This window comes from Acartia tonsa, chromosome 7, assembly GCF_053477335.1.
Source record: "Acartia tonsa isolate MP-2025a chromosome 7, ASM5347733v1, whole genome shotgun sequence".
Taxonomy (NCBI): Eukaryota; Metazoa; Arthropoda; class Copepoda; order Calanoida; family Acartiidae; genus Acartia; species Acartia tonsa.
The window spans coordinates 14,179,990-14,199,006 of record NC_137266.1 but is presented as its reverse complement, the minus strand read 5'-3'; the positions used below and the strand labels follow the sequence as shown (position 1 = coordinate 14,199,006).

The window sequence follows — 19,017 nt, the reverse complement described above, 5'->3', positions numbered from 1 at the left end:
AAACAGCTTCTGCACAGTAAAAAAAGACTGCCCTGCTAACAAAGTAATTGATCATATAGAATTCATAATTCAGACTGATCACACAATCATGATTCAATACATTGATAACCTCCATAAACATAGTCCTACTGGTAAACACCATTTTAGAAATTAAAGTGTTTTGGTATGCAAGGTTTAATATTGTCATTTCACTTGTCTTATAAGACCTCTGAAAGTGCAGACTAAAAGCATGGCATATCAGAGAAAATGTGCCAAAGATCATAACACCTGCTAACTTACCATGATGGGGCATTTGACTTAACATTAGAACGCCTAACATGTACAAGACTAGGAATGTTATCTGACTCACTTGTTTCAGCATTGTCTACATACTGGTTTCATAAATATTTGTATTTTCATATTTTATACATGGTTTATTTGAGAGCATAAACAGAGAAAGTTTACAGAATTCTATTTTTGCTAGATCTCAAAAATTTTATGAGTTGAGTACTTAAAAATGAAACCACTTTATATTCAAAATAACAATCTTAAAAAAGAGACATATACATGAATTGATAATTCATATACATACACAACATAGGAGTGAGGGAGATAAAGCTTTATAGAACGCACTTTGCAGCATGAAACATGTGGTCTAGAATTTGAAATAATATATTTAATTAAGTAAAATTTTCATATTTTCATATTTTAAATCCTTAATAAGTAAAGTACACTTCTGGATATTAAAATAGATATGATCTGAGACACATTAAATCTTCTTGAAATGTGTAAATACAGGAATTTTAAGCATTCTGTTTAAATTAGGTTATAAAAGTAAGTAAAGCAAGCAATAAGGTATTTTATGCTTTAGACCAAAGCTTTTTGCAAGAAAGTTAAGTACGCTTAAATACAACTCGTAAGAAACATAAGAAATTTAAGTTATAATATATTCAAAATTGAAAACATACAGTCAAAAGTAAAAAAACCCACATCCTAAAACCTCTGAAACCCCAGAAACATTTTGTAGGCTCTCACAAAATATTTAATTTAATCTCATGTAAATTTTACCACCATATTTTTTTGGACCATCCATTATACCTGACTTGGACCAGAAACCAGATGATTGCTGTCAATCATTTTTATTTTACAATCTGAATTCAAACTTGCTTGTCGGGCTTGAAAACCACAGCTTTATTGCAACATATTATTTTAAACTTTTTGAGCAATCCAAAACAATTAAATTTGTGAAATTATTAGACGCAGAAAGTTGCTTAAGTATGCTAATAAACTACTCCAGAATTTATGGTATTATAACCTAAACTTTAGAATTAAAAATATTTATTAATGTAGCCTATAATTAGAACTAAACCAATGTACATACAGGGTGCGCCACATAAAACCGGACTTTTTTTAAGCGGTCATAGCGTCAAAACTACTTGACCAATCAGGAGGTTTGACCCCACTATAAAAAGCTTAGGTAATGACCTTTAAGCACAAAAAAATCTTTGGACGAAGATGGGCTCGTACTCCGAGCTGGCCGCGCTTAAGTTCAACAAGGCAGATTCGAAATGCGCTGGTGATATAATCTGGATTCTCGATTAGGGCCCATTAAATCGGACCTCAGCCCATCTGTAGATGAGGTAGAGTTATGCAACTTGCTGGGGATACTGTTAGATACATAAGTAAGACACTAGAAAAGACTAGAGCTCTCTATCTAAAATGGCTTGGCCGTAGTAATCCGGCAAAGTGAAACGTGGCAGATTTCGAGATGTCAAAAACGTCAAAAATCGTTTAAAATTGTGAAAATTTCTCGGTTCTCGACGTTAAAGACCCATATGGAACTTAAAAACTCATTTTAGACTATGGGTTGCGCTGACAACCCTAGCTGAATCTTCATGCCATTTCTAAAAAGGTATAGAACGTCTTTCTAGCTCAACTGTGGTCCAAATAAAGGCCTCCGTGCCAAAGGGTAGCTTGAAAGTTGGGTGAATTTGGATCCTGCGGTTACTCACAATCCTAAGGAAATGTGGCCTCCCAACAGACCGATCTTAACTCAATAGACTTTTGGGCCTGGAGCTACTTTGAAGCATGCACCAATAGATGTGCTCATACCACAAAGACCTTCCTCATTGCCACTATCAAGGAGAACTTCGCCAGCTTGGACAGGTACATTTTGACCTGGGACTGCCGGCGGTTGAGGAGGCGGGTAGAGGCGGTGATTGATGCTGGCGGCGATTTTATTCATTGATCTAATTGTCATATACCTAGTTTGCTTCCCAGTTTTTAAAATTTAATAAAATCTATAAAATTGACGATTTTATGCTAATTTGTTTACAATTTAGAAAAAGTCCGGTTTTATGTGGCGCACCCTGTATATATACTTGTTAGTAATGAATAAGCTATAAAAATTTTTAAGAATTTTAATGAATATAATAGATTTTTTATAAAATTCGTTTTTTTATATAATTCATTATTTAAAAGCGCAAATTCAATTTAAGTTAATAAATTTTGACCAATACGATAGCTGGATTGGAAACTACCTATGCTCTAATTGGTTGAATGATGTACGTCACTTAATCTTCTCCAATCAGAACGCAGACAGTTTTCAATCCACCAATCATAGATGTCAAAATTTTTTAACTTAGATTGCATTTGCGCTTTTAGATAAAGAATTATACAAAAAATGAATTTTTTAAAAATCCTTAACATTTTATGCAGATTTCAAATCTATTATATTCTTTAAAATTCTTAAAAATTTGTATAGCTTAGTAATGAATTAAAAAATTAATCAAATAAAATACAATAAATTTTCATGTAAATTTGTGGTAAAATTAATAGGAACCAAATTTATATTTTTCGTTTTTTTATTCTTATTTTATTTTCAGAATTTTCTGATCAGACAGTCAAGCCATTCAGGTATGAACGTTTTATCAAAAGAAATCATTTTTATGTTAGTGGTTAGTTCGTTCATACATCATTAATTGATCTGTTCATTATTTAGGCATGTTAAAATCATTATATAGACTCTAAACTAACAAGGATGACAACATTCATGAAACGAACATTCACACTTGTAGAGTGTCAGAACTTATTACTAAGAATATTGTATAATAATCGAAACAAAATTGTAAGTAAATTTGTTGAAAAACTGCTTAAATACAGAATTTTTTAAATACATATTTACATTTTTAGGACTTGATTATAGAGATGCTTCGCTTATAACATATTTTTTTGTCCTAGGAATCAGTATTCCAAAAATGAGATCAATCTGATAATTATATCATATAAATTTTGAAATACTGATTCCTAGAACAACAAAGTACAATGTTATAATTAAGTCTATAATCAAGTCCTAAAAATGTAAGTATGTCCTTGAACATTATCTATATTTATTCAGTTTCTCGACAAATTTTCTTACAGTTTTGTTTCGTTTTTTATACATTTATGTTCACATTATTTATATCTTAAACTAAACAATTGTTAATGTTCGTTTGTCCTACTGTTTCAGAGCTTCGTTTTTATGGATGTTATCGTCCTTGTTTTCATTCTTATAATATTGTGTGCTTTATTTTTTATCTTTCCTGAAAGTATGAAAATTAACCTACAATTTGCTATAAATAAAAGTTTTGGTACTTGCTTACATGTGGTAGACTGGAGCACCGAAACCCCCCCCCCCCCCGCTTAGTTTTGACAAAAATCAAAAATAAGGGGGGGTAGTTTTTTAATGTCTGGAAAACGGCAAGGAGGAAAAGTGCTCAGCAAGGCAAAGCAAAATTAAAACCTTTTACTGGCCAAAGTCAATAAATAAGGAAATTATGCCCCAAAACATGAATATCCCTGTAATAAGGTTTCCCCTCTGGTATACTGGATTTACTTGATTTACCTCACTCAACTTTCTGGCGTGTTGTACAGTGAAAAAACTACCCCCCCCTTATTTTTGATTTTCTTCAAAATTAAGGGGGGGGTTAAAAACTACCCCCCCCTTATTTTTGATTTTTGTCAAAACTAAGCGGGGGGTTAAAAACTACCCCCCCCCCCCCTTATTTTTGATTTTTGTCAAAACTAAGCGGGGGGGGGGGGGTTTCGGTGCTCCGGTCTTCACATGTAAGCAAGCACCAAAGTTTTATTTAAAACTTAATCTTGACATTAACAAAGTATTTCTTATAATAAGCTCTTTTCGAGTTTAATCATCAATTTATAAGAATAACAAGAAATATATCCATAAGTAGTGTAGCTGATGTTTATTAAACCTGTTTCTAAAAAGAAAAATAACGATAGTATATAAAGAAACTTCAATGAGTTTTAAAAAATAATTTTTGTTGTCAAATATTGTGTTTAAAAAAGCAAAATTCCTAATCCTAAGTAATCGAGAAATGTATTTTAAGAAGTTAATTTTCGTCAGTTAACAGGAAAGCTCTGGCGAAAGAATTAAATCGATTTTAGAGTAGCTTCGCTTTATAAATTGTTAAAATTCAAATAGATTTACTTGGATTGAAGGACATATAATATGAAATATTAATCATCAAACTCAACTCAGTAGGATGATAATATTCCTAAGTTAAAGCAATTTCATACGAAAACATTTAGGTAGAACAAGGATGACAACATCTATAAAAGCAAAGCACTGAAACGGTAGGACAAACGGACAGTAACACTTAAATAATGTCACAACTGAATAAACAGAATAGAAATGTATAAGAGTCGAAGCAAAATTGTAAGTAAATTTGTTGAAAACTGCTTGATACAGAATAATGTTTATGGACATACTTACATTTTTAGGACTTGGTTATAGAGTTGCTTCGTTTTTAATATTGTACTTTGTTGTCCCAGGAATCAGTATACCAAAAATCAGATCAATCGGATAATTAAATCACACACAAAAATTTTGTTAAAAAAGTAAAAAAAAATCAACCCGTTTAAAATGGACGTACGGACATTCTTGTAATGATTATAGAGTTGCTACGCTTTATAAATTGTACCTAACTACTACAGGAATCACCATTCAAAGTTTGAAATCGACAGGACAATTCTAACATGCCTAAATTAAAAAGCTATCTGTTACGGAAGTAGGGACGGACTAACCCTAATTAAAGAAAAGCTTCGCTTTTAAAAACGCAATTAAATTACTGTTATCAGTTAGGGAGTTGAATCCATTTTTATAGAAGCAGGAATATAATCTATGATTATGGTTTGGACCCTCTAAAACTGTAATCTACCCTTCCACTTTCCCCTCTCTTGGTGAAGATATCTTCAACGCCGATACGATTTTTGAAATATAAGATTCCACTTTTGTCTCTCTTGTTGAAGATATCTTCACCAAGAGAGGCAAAAGTGGAATCTTAAATTTCGAAAATCGTATCGGCGTTGAAGATATCTTCACCAAGAGAGGGGAATGTGGAATCTTACATTTCAAAAATCATATCGGCGTTGAAGATATCTTCACCAAGAGAAGGGAAAGTAGAATCTTACATTTCAAAAATCGTATCGGCGTTGAAGATATCTTCACCAAGAGAGGGGAAAGTGGAAAGGTAGATTACAGTTTTAGAGGGTCCAAACCATAATCATAGATTATATTTCTGCTTCTATAAAAATGGATTCAACTCCCTAACTGGTTATACAACTTGAGTAAGGCTATATTGAAATATTTCTGTTTCTCCATTTGTAACCTTGTTGATGTTGTGATGTGGGTACGATTATACCTAATTTTAGAATAGCTGCGCTACTAGTAAAATCTTAATTCTCTGATAAATATTAAGATAAACCCACGTTCCGTTGCTAATCAAATAATTACAAAATAGAGCTTTTTCGTACCATTAAAAAATCTAAATATTTTTTTTTTAAATATTTAGAAATCATTACAGATTATTATTAAACATTTTTTAGGTAAAACAGTTGAATAACTTACAATTAAATATATTATTGTATACATTAAAATTTTTCGTAGCGAAGCTACTCTATAAGTATATTGCTCGGTATGTAGGTAAAGTAACTATTATCATACCCAAGTTCTTTTTCTCTTCCCCTCCCGTTGTACTTTACTATTTTCTTTACCTAACTCATTTTTTTCTCACCGTTTCTTTTTTCCCTTTCCCTTCACTTCCCCTTTCTTTTCCACCCTTCCCTTTTCCCTACCGTACACTTCCCCTTCCTGTTTTCCTTTCTGTCACTTTATTCTTACCCAACCTTGACCCATATATTTCAACAAGCTTCGCTGCTATTAAATGTAACCAAACTTGTGATCAACTGCAATTCACGGTAAAATATTTCTGGTAACGAATATTTCAAAAAATCTATGAATTCTAAAGGCTGCTAGCTGCCAAACGGCTGAACGTACAGATCATGCCCTCACACTGTTTTAATCGGCATAAGAAGGCCTACAAATAATCTGAAGTAGTCATAAATCAATAATGCATATTTATCTCGCAGTGCAGAGAAATGCGCGAAAAAGAACTATTTTACACGTTTTTTTCAGTGAAGCTTACCCTGTGCATCATTGTATTTTGGCTATTTTAGATTATTTGTAGGCCTTCTTATGCCGCTTAAAATAGTATGCGGGTATGATCTGTACGTTCAGCCGTTTGGCAGCCAGCGGCCTTTAAAATTCATAGATTTTTGGAAATATTCGTTATCAGCAATACTGCACCGTGAACTGCAGTTGATCCCAAACTTGTTTTGATTTAGGAAGTCTGGCGCTATCAGTGAACACAGGCAAAACCGGAGAGAATGCTGTACAACATTTTATCATTAATTCAAGGAATTAAACAAACATTAATTATCAAATACAATCCATAAAAACTAAGGATAAATTGATAGACAGATACAAGATAAAAGTCGAAAAAATTGAAATTTAAAAAAAAATTACTACCCTTGAATTGTCTACCATTTATTTTAATACTCATTCATATATCCCTGATTCTTGGTCTCTTTCCGTTTTAAATTCAGGATATTTATCTATTTTTAAGCATGTTTCAGAAACTAAAAGACATTTACAAATATCCACCCCCTGACAAAAAATGACATCCATCATGTCGTCTATAATACACCTCCCCTATAGTTTGGTATAAGTGGAGTGCTTCGTGCAACCTTCGGGCAAAACCAAGTGCACGCCACGCTTTCAGTATCTACTTATATTATTAAAGAAAGCCTGCAAGAAATACAACACTTTAACTGCTGAAAGACTGCCACAAGTAGACCCAATAACCCAAATTTGAAGCCTTCAGCTTTAATATCAATAAAGTTGTAGGCATTTTGAAATTACATTTTATGTACAATGAAATTTTTGCAGGCTTCCATTAAGACCCAAGTTTTTATACTTCTAAAGTTATTCTTTGCCGCTAAAACCAATCACGTTTCCCCTTTGCTAAAATACATCCAATAATACGCTGGTATTTTGACAAAGTGACATTTAATTGGTTTATTCCAGCGGCAAATTTAGAAAGAAGTTGTATCAACTTTTTTTTTTATAGCTAGCCGGTTCTTTTAGTAAGTAGTAGATGTAAAATTTTTCATAGAATTCAAATATGCAATCGGTTTTTTTGTAGACCTCTTATTTTTTAAGTAATTTAAGTTTTTAAAAAAAATAATTAAGTCGGTTTTAAGGTACTAAAACGCAACAAAATAAAAGAAGAAAATGGTCAGTAAGAACAAAAATAGTAAGATCTTTAATTTGACACCTTACTTTTAAAATTCTGTTGAGTAATTATTGAAAAAATCTATTTTTTTAACCTCGGTATAATAAAAACTTTAGACCTAAATATTTTCTCAAACAGACATAAAAAACATGGGTTCATATATACCATTAGAATCAGAAAAATATTACGAATCCATTGTAAGCAAAATTGAAAAAAATTAAAAAATTAAAAAATTACAGAAATGGCCAATTATTTTTTTTGTTCAGACAACACTATTGTCTTCCCTTTTTTACCCCCTCTTTACCCCCTCTTTACCCCCTTCCCATTTTTATACTCAATTGAAGAATTAAGACGTTGCCTGTACAACATAATATGATATTTTCATATAATTCCTTTTATTGTAGTTTATATACTATATTGTAAACTTTTTTTTTCAATTTTGCTTACAATGGATTCGTAATATTTTTCTGATTCTAATGGTATATATGAACCCATATTTTTTTATTTGTGAAATAATAAAATTAAGTTCAAAGTTTTTATTCTCGTGGGTTTAAAAAAATCGATTTTTTCAATAATTACCTGACAGAATTGAAAAAGTAAAGTGTCAAATTAAAGATCTTACTGTTTTTGTTCATAATGACCATTTTCTTTCTTTTTTTTGTTGCATTTTAGTACCTTAAAATCGACTTAATTTTTTTTTTTTTAAACTTAAATTACTTAAAAAATAAGAGGTCTACAAAAAAACCGATTGCATATCTGAATTCTATGAAAAATTTTACATCTACTACTTACTAAAAGAACCGGCTAGCTATAAAAAAAATAGTTGATACACCTTCTTTGCAAATTCAAAGTTGTCTCATCTTAAAAATCATAGAAAATAATCTGAAGACGAAGAAAGTCGCTCAAAAAAATCAGCATGTGACGTCATAAAATGAGGGATTATCAATCTCTTTTTTTATGGGATTTCTTTCCCCCTACTTCTTTCCTCATCCCTCATATTATGACATCAGAATTTTTTTTTTAGGGACTTTCTTCGTCTTTGATTATCTGGTAATTATTTTCCAAACAAGTTTGTAATTTCTTTGTACATAATTATGAACATTATAATTAATGATTTCTAGTATAATATAAATAATAAGATAGATAAGATAAAATTGAAAATAATCACCACTTCTGTTTAGTAGTATACCCTTAAGGAGCCAATTAAAATGAATTATGAAAAAAAAACAAGATTATCACAAAGAATTAAACAAACTTAGAACGATTTAATCCAATAGAAAAAAATTTGGGTATTGTCCCTTTTGTGGCAATGCCACTTTAGGGGCGTTTCTTTGTATTTTCGCAGTAGTTTTTCTCTTGTTTCTAGCCCCTAGGGGGGGGCGGGGGGGCTCTAAAACTGCGGGGCAAACACCTAACCTAATATAACCTAACCTAACCTATCAAAAGCCATTTTGAAAATACGACGAAACTAATTGATTTTTTTGCAATAATCCTTCTCTTTCCAAACGGATAATTTATGGTCAAATTTTGTACAATACACAGAAATAAAAACTACTTTTATTTCTATGTAGCTTTGCTATTTTTGAACCAAATTTGATAAATTATTTTGTTGCACAGACTTTAGTTAGATTAATTACATATCTTCAAGATAAATCGAGCTTTTAATTTAGCAAAGAAGAAATAACATTGGTTTTATTTTGTTACACTATGCTAATACTTAAGCATGAACAATTTCAAGAATTGATTTTACCTTACTATCAAAAAGTAGCCTAAAACAGTAATCTATTAGAATAATCATTTTTGAAGATTATAGGTTATTGGAAAATGAACTTAGTTTTTCTAATAATAAGTGTGTTTTTCTTGGAAAATATGCCAAAAACTGACCAGCGATAAGCTTTCGCTCAAGCTATTAAAAAGATCTAAAGGCACAAACTGAGTTTACACACACTAACGCGTCTAACCACTTTTATAGTTATTTTTATCTCACCCATTGACACTAACCTACGTATGAGAATCACAATTATATAAACCCACCTTCTAAAGCAACTAACAGGCTTAATCTAAAGAAAGTTTTTGCAACCCAACAAAATCAAAAAGCGTTATAATTTTATCATTATGTCATAAAACATGAAATTTAAATCTGCAGAAGGGCTAATCATAATTTTGTTATTATTATTTTGCATGTACATCAATTTATTGTACATTATCTTATCCCTTAGAATCCCTGCTCAAACCTCCTTTGAATCTATATCCCTAGAGGCTAGGTGTGCATCCATTGCACATGTTAAAATTATTAGTATTTATGTATGAACATACATAATAAATATCTCAACTTCATTAGATGTCCATTGTGTAACCAGAGATTCTAAACAACTCCAAAACTACTGGCTTAGATACATTAGGTATAACTGAAGAAAAAAATGGATGGTAAACAGCTTAAAACCTGTCCGGTCCTGGATTAATATTTGAGATCTTGCCACTTGTTCTTATATTGTATATGGAAATTGTAAACACAGTGTAGATACATAGGTTTTATTTATTTATAACCTTATATTTAAGAGATAAGACAATGAACGATAAATTGATGACTTTTTCAATAATGATAAACTAAAATAACCGTTCCGTAGTTTAAATTAACTGGTGGAAATGTTTGGATACTGCTCGCTTAAACCAATAATTCAATTTAGTAAGTTAATGAATGGAAAAAAGAGTTTTTGAAAAAGTTTGGGTACTAGTATAATTTACAGTCCAATATCACTTCCTTCTAGATACACATTTAAAATATTGACAACTCTTAAACTAACTATCCTTATTATTATTTAGTTGAAATTGATTTTTAAAGTGTTTTTAATATTTTGATATAAAAATAAACTTGTCTCGTACTTGCATGAAGATACATAAGTATCCCCCTTGTTTGATAGGTTATTAATAGATATGTCTCAAACCTGATTATTTTATGTACAGATATTTATCATTTCAATGCATATTTGAGAGGATGTTCAGTCATTTCCGCACAAGTTTAGAATCATAAAATTAAATAAATACTGCTGCTCTTCCTTTGACTTACTTGTATCACTGAACGCTACTCTGTGTTAGAATTGTTCTTTTTTATATAAATATTATCAAAACTGCATATCATTACTACTGCCCAGTGCCCATACTGTCTATTAAGCACTATTCCTTATCAATTTTATTTGCTATATATTTACGAATATGAAACATTATGTGGAAATGAAGGAACACTATTTGAGAGGCAGTAAAAATGTTATGATAAAGATTTTAGAGCAAAAACTATTGTCTTACCAGTTGTTGTGTGTCATAGAATACTTTTAGAGCACAAACCATGTCAAAATTACACATAAAAGATATAATTCTAGTCTAAATGGCATTATAATAGCGCCTTGTTCATAATATGTCAACTTATATTCAATGATGGTCTCATATGTCTGCTGTAACCATTTAATAGGATCACTCAATTGAAATGAGGTTGGGGGAAGCGGACCCTCATTTCATTTTTGTTTTAAAAGGAAAATGAATTGTGGTTAAGGAGGATCTTCTCTTAAAATAGTTATAAACCTTCTTTAGGCCTATAAAAGCTCACTGTGAAAGAGAATCACATCGGTTCAGCGGTTAGAGAGATTATTTGCTATAGTTAGACGAACAGACTTTATTTTTATATAAGTAAGGGTGAAGTTCATTTCGCGGCAACGCACCTTAAGGAGCGATTCTTCGTATTTTCGCAGTAGATTTTCTCCTATTTCTAGCCCCTGATAGGGTCTCTAACCCTGCAAGGCCAATTACCTAACCCTGCGGGGAAATCACCTAATATAATATAACCTAACCCAACTAAAGTAACTAAATAAAAGCCATTTTAAAAATACGACGAAACGCCCGTTAAGGGGCGTTTCCACGAAAGGGACTTTACCCGAATATTCTTACAAACACATGAAAGTGGAACGGAATTACACTCATGCATGAATGACAGACGGACGAATAGAACTTTGTACAAAGTTTCTATTTTAATCAATATCCCTGAAAATGCAGAAGGCTAGATTTGATTCAATTTAAAAGATCCATTTTTTGCATTTTAGATTCAATCATGGAGGGAGGGGACATTGGACTGTAAATTACAATAGTTCTCATTTTTTACTAACATGTTTCCGAATTCGTTGGCTTATGAACAATTGGTAGTTTCATTAAATCCTGGTATAAACCAAACCTTAACCAAAACTTAAAATTTACAGAGAGTTGATTATGTTTACCATAATTTAGATAAAATATCAATTTATCTTCCATTATCTTATCCTTATCCCTGGATTCAATAGATTATTTTATAGTGCGGGGATTAAATATTGCAAAACTACTTAAAATTAAGAAGACATTTTTGTCATAAATTGAAAAAAATAATGGTGCTTAATCTTCAATTTAATTTAAAAAATTTTAAATCCTTTAATTGGACATAAATTCCACGAAAAAAAAAGAATTCGTTCACTAAAATTTGGGCGCTTGGTTGTCTTTGTGTGTGAAATGTAATTGATAAAATAAACTTTCGCACAAACTTCCGTGTAGAGTTGCTTGGTTTATTAAAATAACATTCATAATGACCTGAATTACGAACATAAGTACTTTAACTTTAGATTATCTGCGCTTCTATAAATTAAATGCCGGATATAATATTTTTTTGTTACTGTAATTGGGAGATTAAATATAAAGTTTTTTTCAAAATAACTTTTAACAAGAAAAAAATTCAATTTTAAATGTTACGAAAGTAAATTTATTATTTATTTTAAACTTTAGATGAAATCATTCTTTTTTATATAAAATTTTGGTTGTTCTCGGTAGTTTTAGATATAAAACATACTAAATCAAAGTCAATTTCTTTGTTTATATTAAGGGATTAGGATTGTAGCTTTGAAAGAAATACCTTACTACTTTTCGTATAAGAATTAATAAGTTATTAAAGGTAAAATCTCAATTAAAAATACTTCTAAACATAAATTCATGTTTGTTTGATTTAATAGAGATGGCTGTGTAGCTTTGGGTAAGTTTGTTTTACATTTCTTTTCAGTTGATAGATAGATAAAGATAAAAATGTGTTTCAACAAAAGCATAAAAAAATTTAATAATATTATTACACATATTCACATGCATATTTTTATGCATAGTTTGGTACTTTCATAAACTAGGTTGGCCGTTGCAAAAGCTAAAAATACCAGTTTAGGACAAACATACTCAAATGGATTTTATAAGGTTTCTAGCTACATCGAATTTTAATCAGATAATTATATTGGATATATACATATGACATATAAATAGGTTTAAACAGAATAAATGAATAAATAGTAAGGTATTAATAATGTTATTTACAGATAGAAGTTTAGGTCCTCCTGACAAGTGGTCGGTTCAGTGCTGATAACCCCCTTCGTATTTTTGAAATACCTGCGGTATCGTAACCCAGAGTGGCTGCCAAGAACCTAACAAAATCTAAAGTAATAAAAAACAAACGAAAAAATACCACTACCCCGTATTTTCAATTTAATTTTTTAAAAAAACTAAATACTGGGGGGGGGGGGAGATTATTAGTGATCATAGTGGCCACTTGTGAGAAAGAACCGAATTTTAGAATGAATACTTAGTAGCTCTAAAACCGGTCCGTCGGTATGTCCGTTGTCCTTTCGTTTGTATGTGATACCGTCATTATGTCGGTCTGTCCATTAGTCTGTCCATTTGTTCTTATTGAACTGTTTTCTTGAACTAGTGAACAAGATAATAAGATAACAGTTCTCATTCAGTCTCAGACAACCTAGGATAGTTTACTTAAAAGTTATTCTATAGTGAATTCAAAAGTAAAAAATCTTATTTACATCTTATATCATTAATAAAAAGTTTTTGGTATGGTTTGATGTAAAGTAAACTCTATTGAAAAAAAGTTTGATTGGACAAGGGACCTGGATTCTGAAAAACAATTTTAAGCGAAAATTTCCCCACAATCCTTTAGTTACCGTCCAAAAATATCCAAATTTAAAATGTTTTCCCTTGGATTAAATGGATTTATTACTAATTGGATCTCACATCAAATTATAATGTACTCTAATAAAGTGAAATTCGTTGCTAGCTTAAATAAGGGAAAATAAGGGAAAGGACAAGGGAGAGTGAACTGCTGTACAACTCATATAGAAATTCCTACAATAGAAATGTAAGACGCGCAAAATTAGAATATTATAGACAAAGTGTTAGGAATTGTGGGAGGGATAGTAAAAAATTATGGCGCTGCTTAAAGGACATGCTAGGTATCAATCAAACAAACGCTGAGTGTACATATTTAGAGGTTGGGGACAGAAAGATAGAAGGTGACCAAGCTATCGCAAATGAATTTAACTCTTATTTCTCACAGATTGGAACCTCCCTTAAACCTGAGATCCCAACAACAGAAAAACTTTTTTCAGATTATTTACCACCCCCAATCCAAGATTCCATTTTTTTCGAACCTCTTTATCCCTTCAAAGTTATAAACTTAATTAGAAATATACGACCTAAACGGTCAACCGACATAAATGATGTAAGTATGTTCTTAATATCCCGATGTGTGGACGTGATCGCACAACCCCTTTCCCATGTCTATAATCTCTCCCTCCAATCAGGTGTTTTTCCAAGTGGTATGAAAATTTCAAAGATAATTGTACTCCACAAATCTGGCTCACTCAATCAGGCTGATAACCATTGTGGTATCAGCCTGATTGATAACTTTTCAAAACCCTTGGAAAAACACGTATGCGATAGCTTGGTAAATTTCCTTGATGAAAAAAACTTTTTTAACCCCCGACAATTTGGGTTTCGTAAGGGAATTTCAACCTATCACAATGTCCTTGACCTCTCAAATATGATCACACAGTGTTTAAGTCGAAATAATTCATGTTTATCAATATTTCTAGATATCCGCAAATGCTTTGATATGATACCTAGGAACCTCTTGTTTGAGAAGCTCAAGAACGCAGGGATAAGAGGATTACCGTTGCTGTGGTTCCAGAGTTACTACAGCAATAGACGTCAGAAGGTATTCTTTAAGGGGTTGTTCTCATCCACATTGGAAGAAATACTCATAGGTGTTTTACAGGGGTCAGTTTTGGGCCCTATATTATTTTTAGTTTTTATAAATGACCTAGCAAATTGCAGCCCTGAGATTTTTATTAACCTCTTTGCCGATGATGCCCTAACCTTCCTGGAAAGGAATTCATTGACTGAACTAATTGAACTAGCTAAAGAAATTATCCCAAAGCTGACCGACTGGTACAACGCAAATGAGTTATTGATACACCCCCTCAAGATGAAAGTTATGGCATTTACATCCCCAAGAGAAAATTTATCCCCCCAAGAAATTCAATTGAAAGCCGATTTTAATGTTTATATTGACATGAACAATGCGGGTGAGAACCTCCCTGAAAAGATTATCAAACTGAGACTTGTAGATGACAGCAATGAGGGCTTCGTTAAGCACCTAGGGGTTAGCTTGGATACAAAACTAAAGTTTTCTTATCACCTAAAAAAAGTTTACACAAAAATCTCTAAGATTATTTATTCAATGCGTGTAATGCGCCATTTACTTGATAAGAAACACTTAAAAGTTTTGTATTCTAGCTATGTTAAGGCAAATATCTAATACTGTTGTATTCTTTTTACCGCTTGTCCAGCTTACCTTCTAAATCCAATTATTAAGATCCAAAAATCCGCCGTTCGTATAATTGAAAACTTACCTAGCAGAGCACACACAGCAGAATATTTTAAAAGCAATGGAATTTTGCCCTTTAATCTTTTAATCAAATATAATGTGTACCTACATAACCTCCAACCTGAAATTTTTAACAATACCTGGGAGATCTCAAGGGACCGCCACAGGTACAACACCAGGAATGTAAATAACTTTGCATATGCACATGGTGCAAACAGGAATTTTTTGTTAAACTCCCCTTTTCACGCCTTCCCCACGATCTTCAACAATTTACCTAACAACATAAAGTCAATCGAGAGTGAAAAAGAGTTTAACAAAAAATGTTTCACCTTTTTTTTAAACCAAATTGATTTTACGTAGGTACCTATCCGAACACATCATATCTATCATATCAATTAGAATATTTTCCAAGATGCATGCAGCAACCCTTTCCTCGAAGATAGGAATGGCCTCCTGCATGCGCTGCAAAAAATGCACAGCCCGGACAGGCGGCCGGTCAAGTTACGTGGTTACATCACAAATATATAAACGGATTCCCTGGTCATATGGACCAATCGTTATAAATAGCCAAATATATTGTTTAAGCAAAGACAAAGTGTTTGAGAAACACCTAGAGATGTAAGCCACGGACCGGCCGCCACGGTCAGCAACCGACAGCGCAACTAACCGACCACCATACCTGTCAAAAAAATAGTCTGTCAAAAATAGTCTGTCCTCAAATATTACTCTGTCCTATCTAGTTTCTTTTCTTTATCATCACCATACTTAAAGAACACTAGCGATAAAATGATGTATTCTAAGTAAAATGGGAATTCTCTCTCTTGCAAAATTAAATCAAAAATCAGTTTTTCTTTAAAGCCCGTAATAATCTTACTATACATCGTACTTTACTATTGACTAAATAATGGTATTGTGAAGTTAATGTAAACTTGCCTTATACTTTTTGTTTTTATCTAGGTACATTTATACGCTCACCGTATAATTGTATGTCCTTGTTATTGCGATAGAACTTAGCAAATAAATATTAAAATCTTTCTTTTAAGTATATTTTTAATTATAAATTTTTTCAAGCAACGCCGTCAGGGATGTAGGAAAATTACTGGGATGAGTGAGGGTTTAATCGGTACCAAAGAATTTGTGGGAATATATCCCACGGGACAATATTAACTCATTTCTTCAATCATTCAATTCAGGGAAAGATAGGTCAGTGTGAGAAACAGTGTTTTATAACGGGAATAAAGACATAGGTAACCTCTATGGCACTGGTAACATAATTGTACCGGTCTTACTTTTGGAAACCTCGTAGAGATTCCGGTGGAACACCTGTCATAGCAGTATATTTAGCATACTTAGTATATTTATTCATGTGTCTTCAATGTAATGCACAACTATATTATTATAACTATGTTTTTCTAAGCTCAGGAACGACTTGGTAAGCGCCGTGACAATCAACGGTTCAACAACCCCGGCTGGGGTTAAGCCATCCACTCGCACCTAAGCTTGCTCAGAGTTCAATTTTTTTAAAAATCATGCAGCAAATGAATAAATTGTAGGTGAACGGGAAGGAGTGTTCACTACAGCCCTGAGCTAGGTTCATATTGTTTTTAAACTTGTAATCAAACTCTTAATAAGTTGCGATATAAATAACCAATATTATTGTACCTGTAATATGATGAAAGAGATATAAAATAATATATAAATATGTAATCTTTTTCAGGAAGAAATCTTAGTATTTTCTTTGATTATATGCAATCTCTTTCAGGAAGAAATCTATAGTAAAAAAATTGTAACTTACTAGTAATCGCCCTATATTATATGCACCTTAGAGGAAATAAATTCTATTCTATTCTATAACGACTCCCCTCCCCCATCCACCCCCTTTAACCTATCCCCTCCCCTCATACCTAATGAACGAACTGACCAATAAATAACATCCATGTTATTTACCTAAAATGACGACAATTTTCCCATTGCCATAATCCTTATACTAAAGTAACAGGATTTTTGTCTGTCTGTCTGTGTGTCTGTCTGTCTGTGTGTCTGTCTGTGTGTCTGTCTGTGTGTACCGAAGGATCTCGCTAACCGCTGAACCGATCGGGTTCTCCTTAACAGGGTAGCTTCTCATAAGTCCCGGGAAGGTTTTTAACTATTTTGGGGGAGGGTACCACCACCCTCCCAAGAGAAATGACAAAAAAATCGAAATTTTAAAAAACGTTTAGGAGACTTCAACGTCAAATAAAGAGGTATCGTACGTAAAAAATTATAGTAGAGGCTTTATCAAACAAAAACATTTAAAGTGCCACTAGAGGCCTCTAGGGGCGTAGCCGCTAGTATCCTAATATTCTATATCCATTGCTAGCCCTTAAATTTCTTAAATTCTGTAACTTCTAGAACTTTTTTTATGTATGTCCTCAATGAAAATCTTTAATAATTATATTTTTTCAGTGTAAGATTGATTTATATGCATTATGCAACTTTATAGTATAATAATCCTTGAATTGCATTGTGCCATTTTGTGCTCAAATCAATTAATTTTAATTCAATTAGATTTATACATTTGGACTTGATTACAATACAAGTAATTTCGGATTAATTGTATGATTTTTTACTTTTTTTGTGACTTTCATTCAAAACTTTCTTTATCACTAAAAAAAACAATTATTTCTAGCCCAGTACGTACCTATTCCTTTTATCATTTTATCCTTGAGGGGTAATGAAAACCCCTACAAACCTAATCTAAATTTAAAAAATCATCAAAAACACATTTTTTCATAATAAGCATATGCAAAAAAAGCTCTTTTTTATCGCAAGGAAAACTATTTTTGATTATTTACTCCTTAATTTTTTTTAGTATTCAACAAAAAGTATGTCTCGCAATGGATTATCGTGACGTTTTATACAAAATTAAACTAATTCAAATTTATAAGCCTTAGTATATAAATAAGAGTAATTCAATTTAAAATTGAAAATCAACTCGTCTAAATGCATTATTAATCTAAAGTAGGTATTTTAGTTTGAATAAAAGAAATGCACTTGAAATAATTCTAAACATAATTTATTACTTAAGCTTATTTTTTTAGGTTGAAAAATGATAGAACATAAATTTCTTTAATTACCAAGAGATATTTTCATACAGTTTAGGTTCCCTCTCTATGAACAGTCTTCAATCTTACTTAACAAGTAGAATTAAAAGTAAAACAAAGAATGCAATAATACTCTATAACTCACTTTGTCTGTCTGTACGTCTGTGAGTTGCTTGGCTGCTATTTGAGGTGAAGATACACCTTTCCAATCAAGCATACAATTCAGTCGTTGTGTAGGTCATGCTACAAAAGGTAACTGAACAAAGTGTCTCAAAAATCAGCCATGTGACGTCATGAAAATGAGGGAGATTAGAGAAAAAGTGAAATGGATTATCACTCAAATGGCTGATTTTTGAGATACTTTGTCCAGTACTACAAAAGACAAACCTTTTAAAAGGTTTAAATCTAATATTTTTTCTTATCATTCCTTTCTTCTCCTCTTTTTTTATGACCACTAAACATATGCCCGGTAATATCACTTTGCTTGTTTGTCCATCTATGTCTTTGTGCTTCGCTTCTTATGGTTGTTGTCATCCTTGTTTAATTTTAGTATTTACTGCTATTTTTTGGCCACCTTCTTTTTGTTAAATATGCGTTA

The 19,017-nt window shown here is 31.8% G+C and overlaps 1 protein-coding gene across 1 annotated transcript in view; it reads left to right on the top strand.

Annotated features, from left to right (window-relative positions):
• The window catches only part of LOC145324899 (uncharacterized), a 149,322-nt gene that overhangs the window by 102,936 nt on the left and 27,369 nt on the right, over positions 1 to 19,017 (top strand). The window contains exons 3-5 of the mRNA XM_080167641.1: positions 2,865 to 2,895; positions 6,661 to 6,733; positions 12,632 to 12,651. Of these exons, the coding sequence (XP_080023767.1) occupies positions 2,865 to 2,895; positions 6,661 to 6,733; positions 12,632 to 12,651 (124 nt within the window). The remainder of the gene's footprint in view (positions 1 to 2,864; positions 2,896 to 6,660; positions 6,734 to 12,631; positions 12,652 to 19,017) is intronic.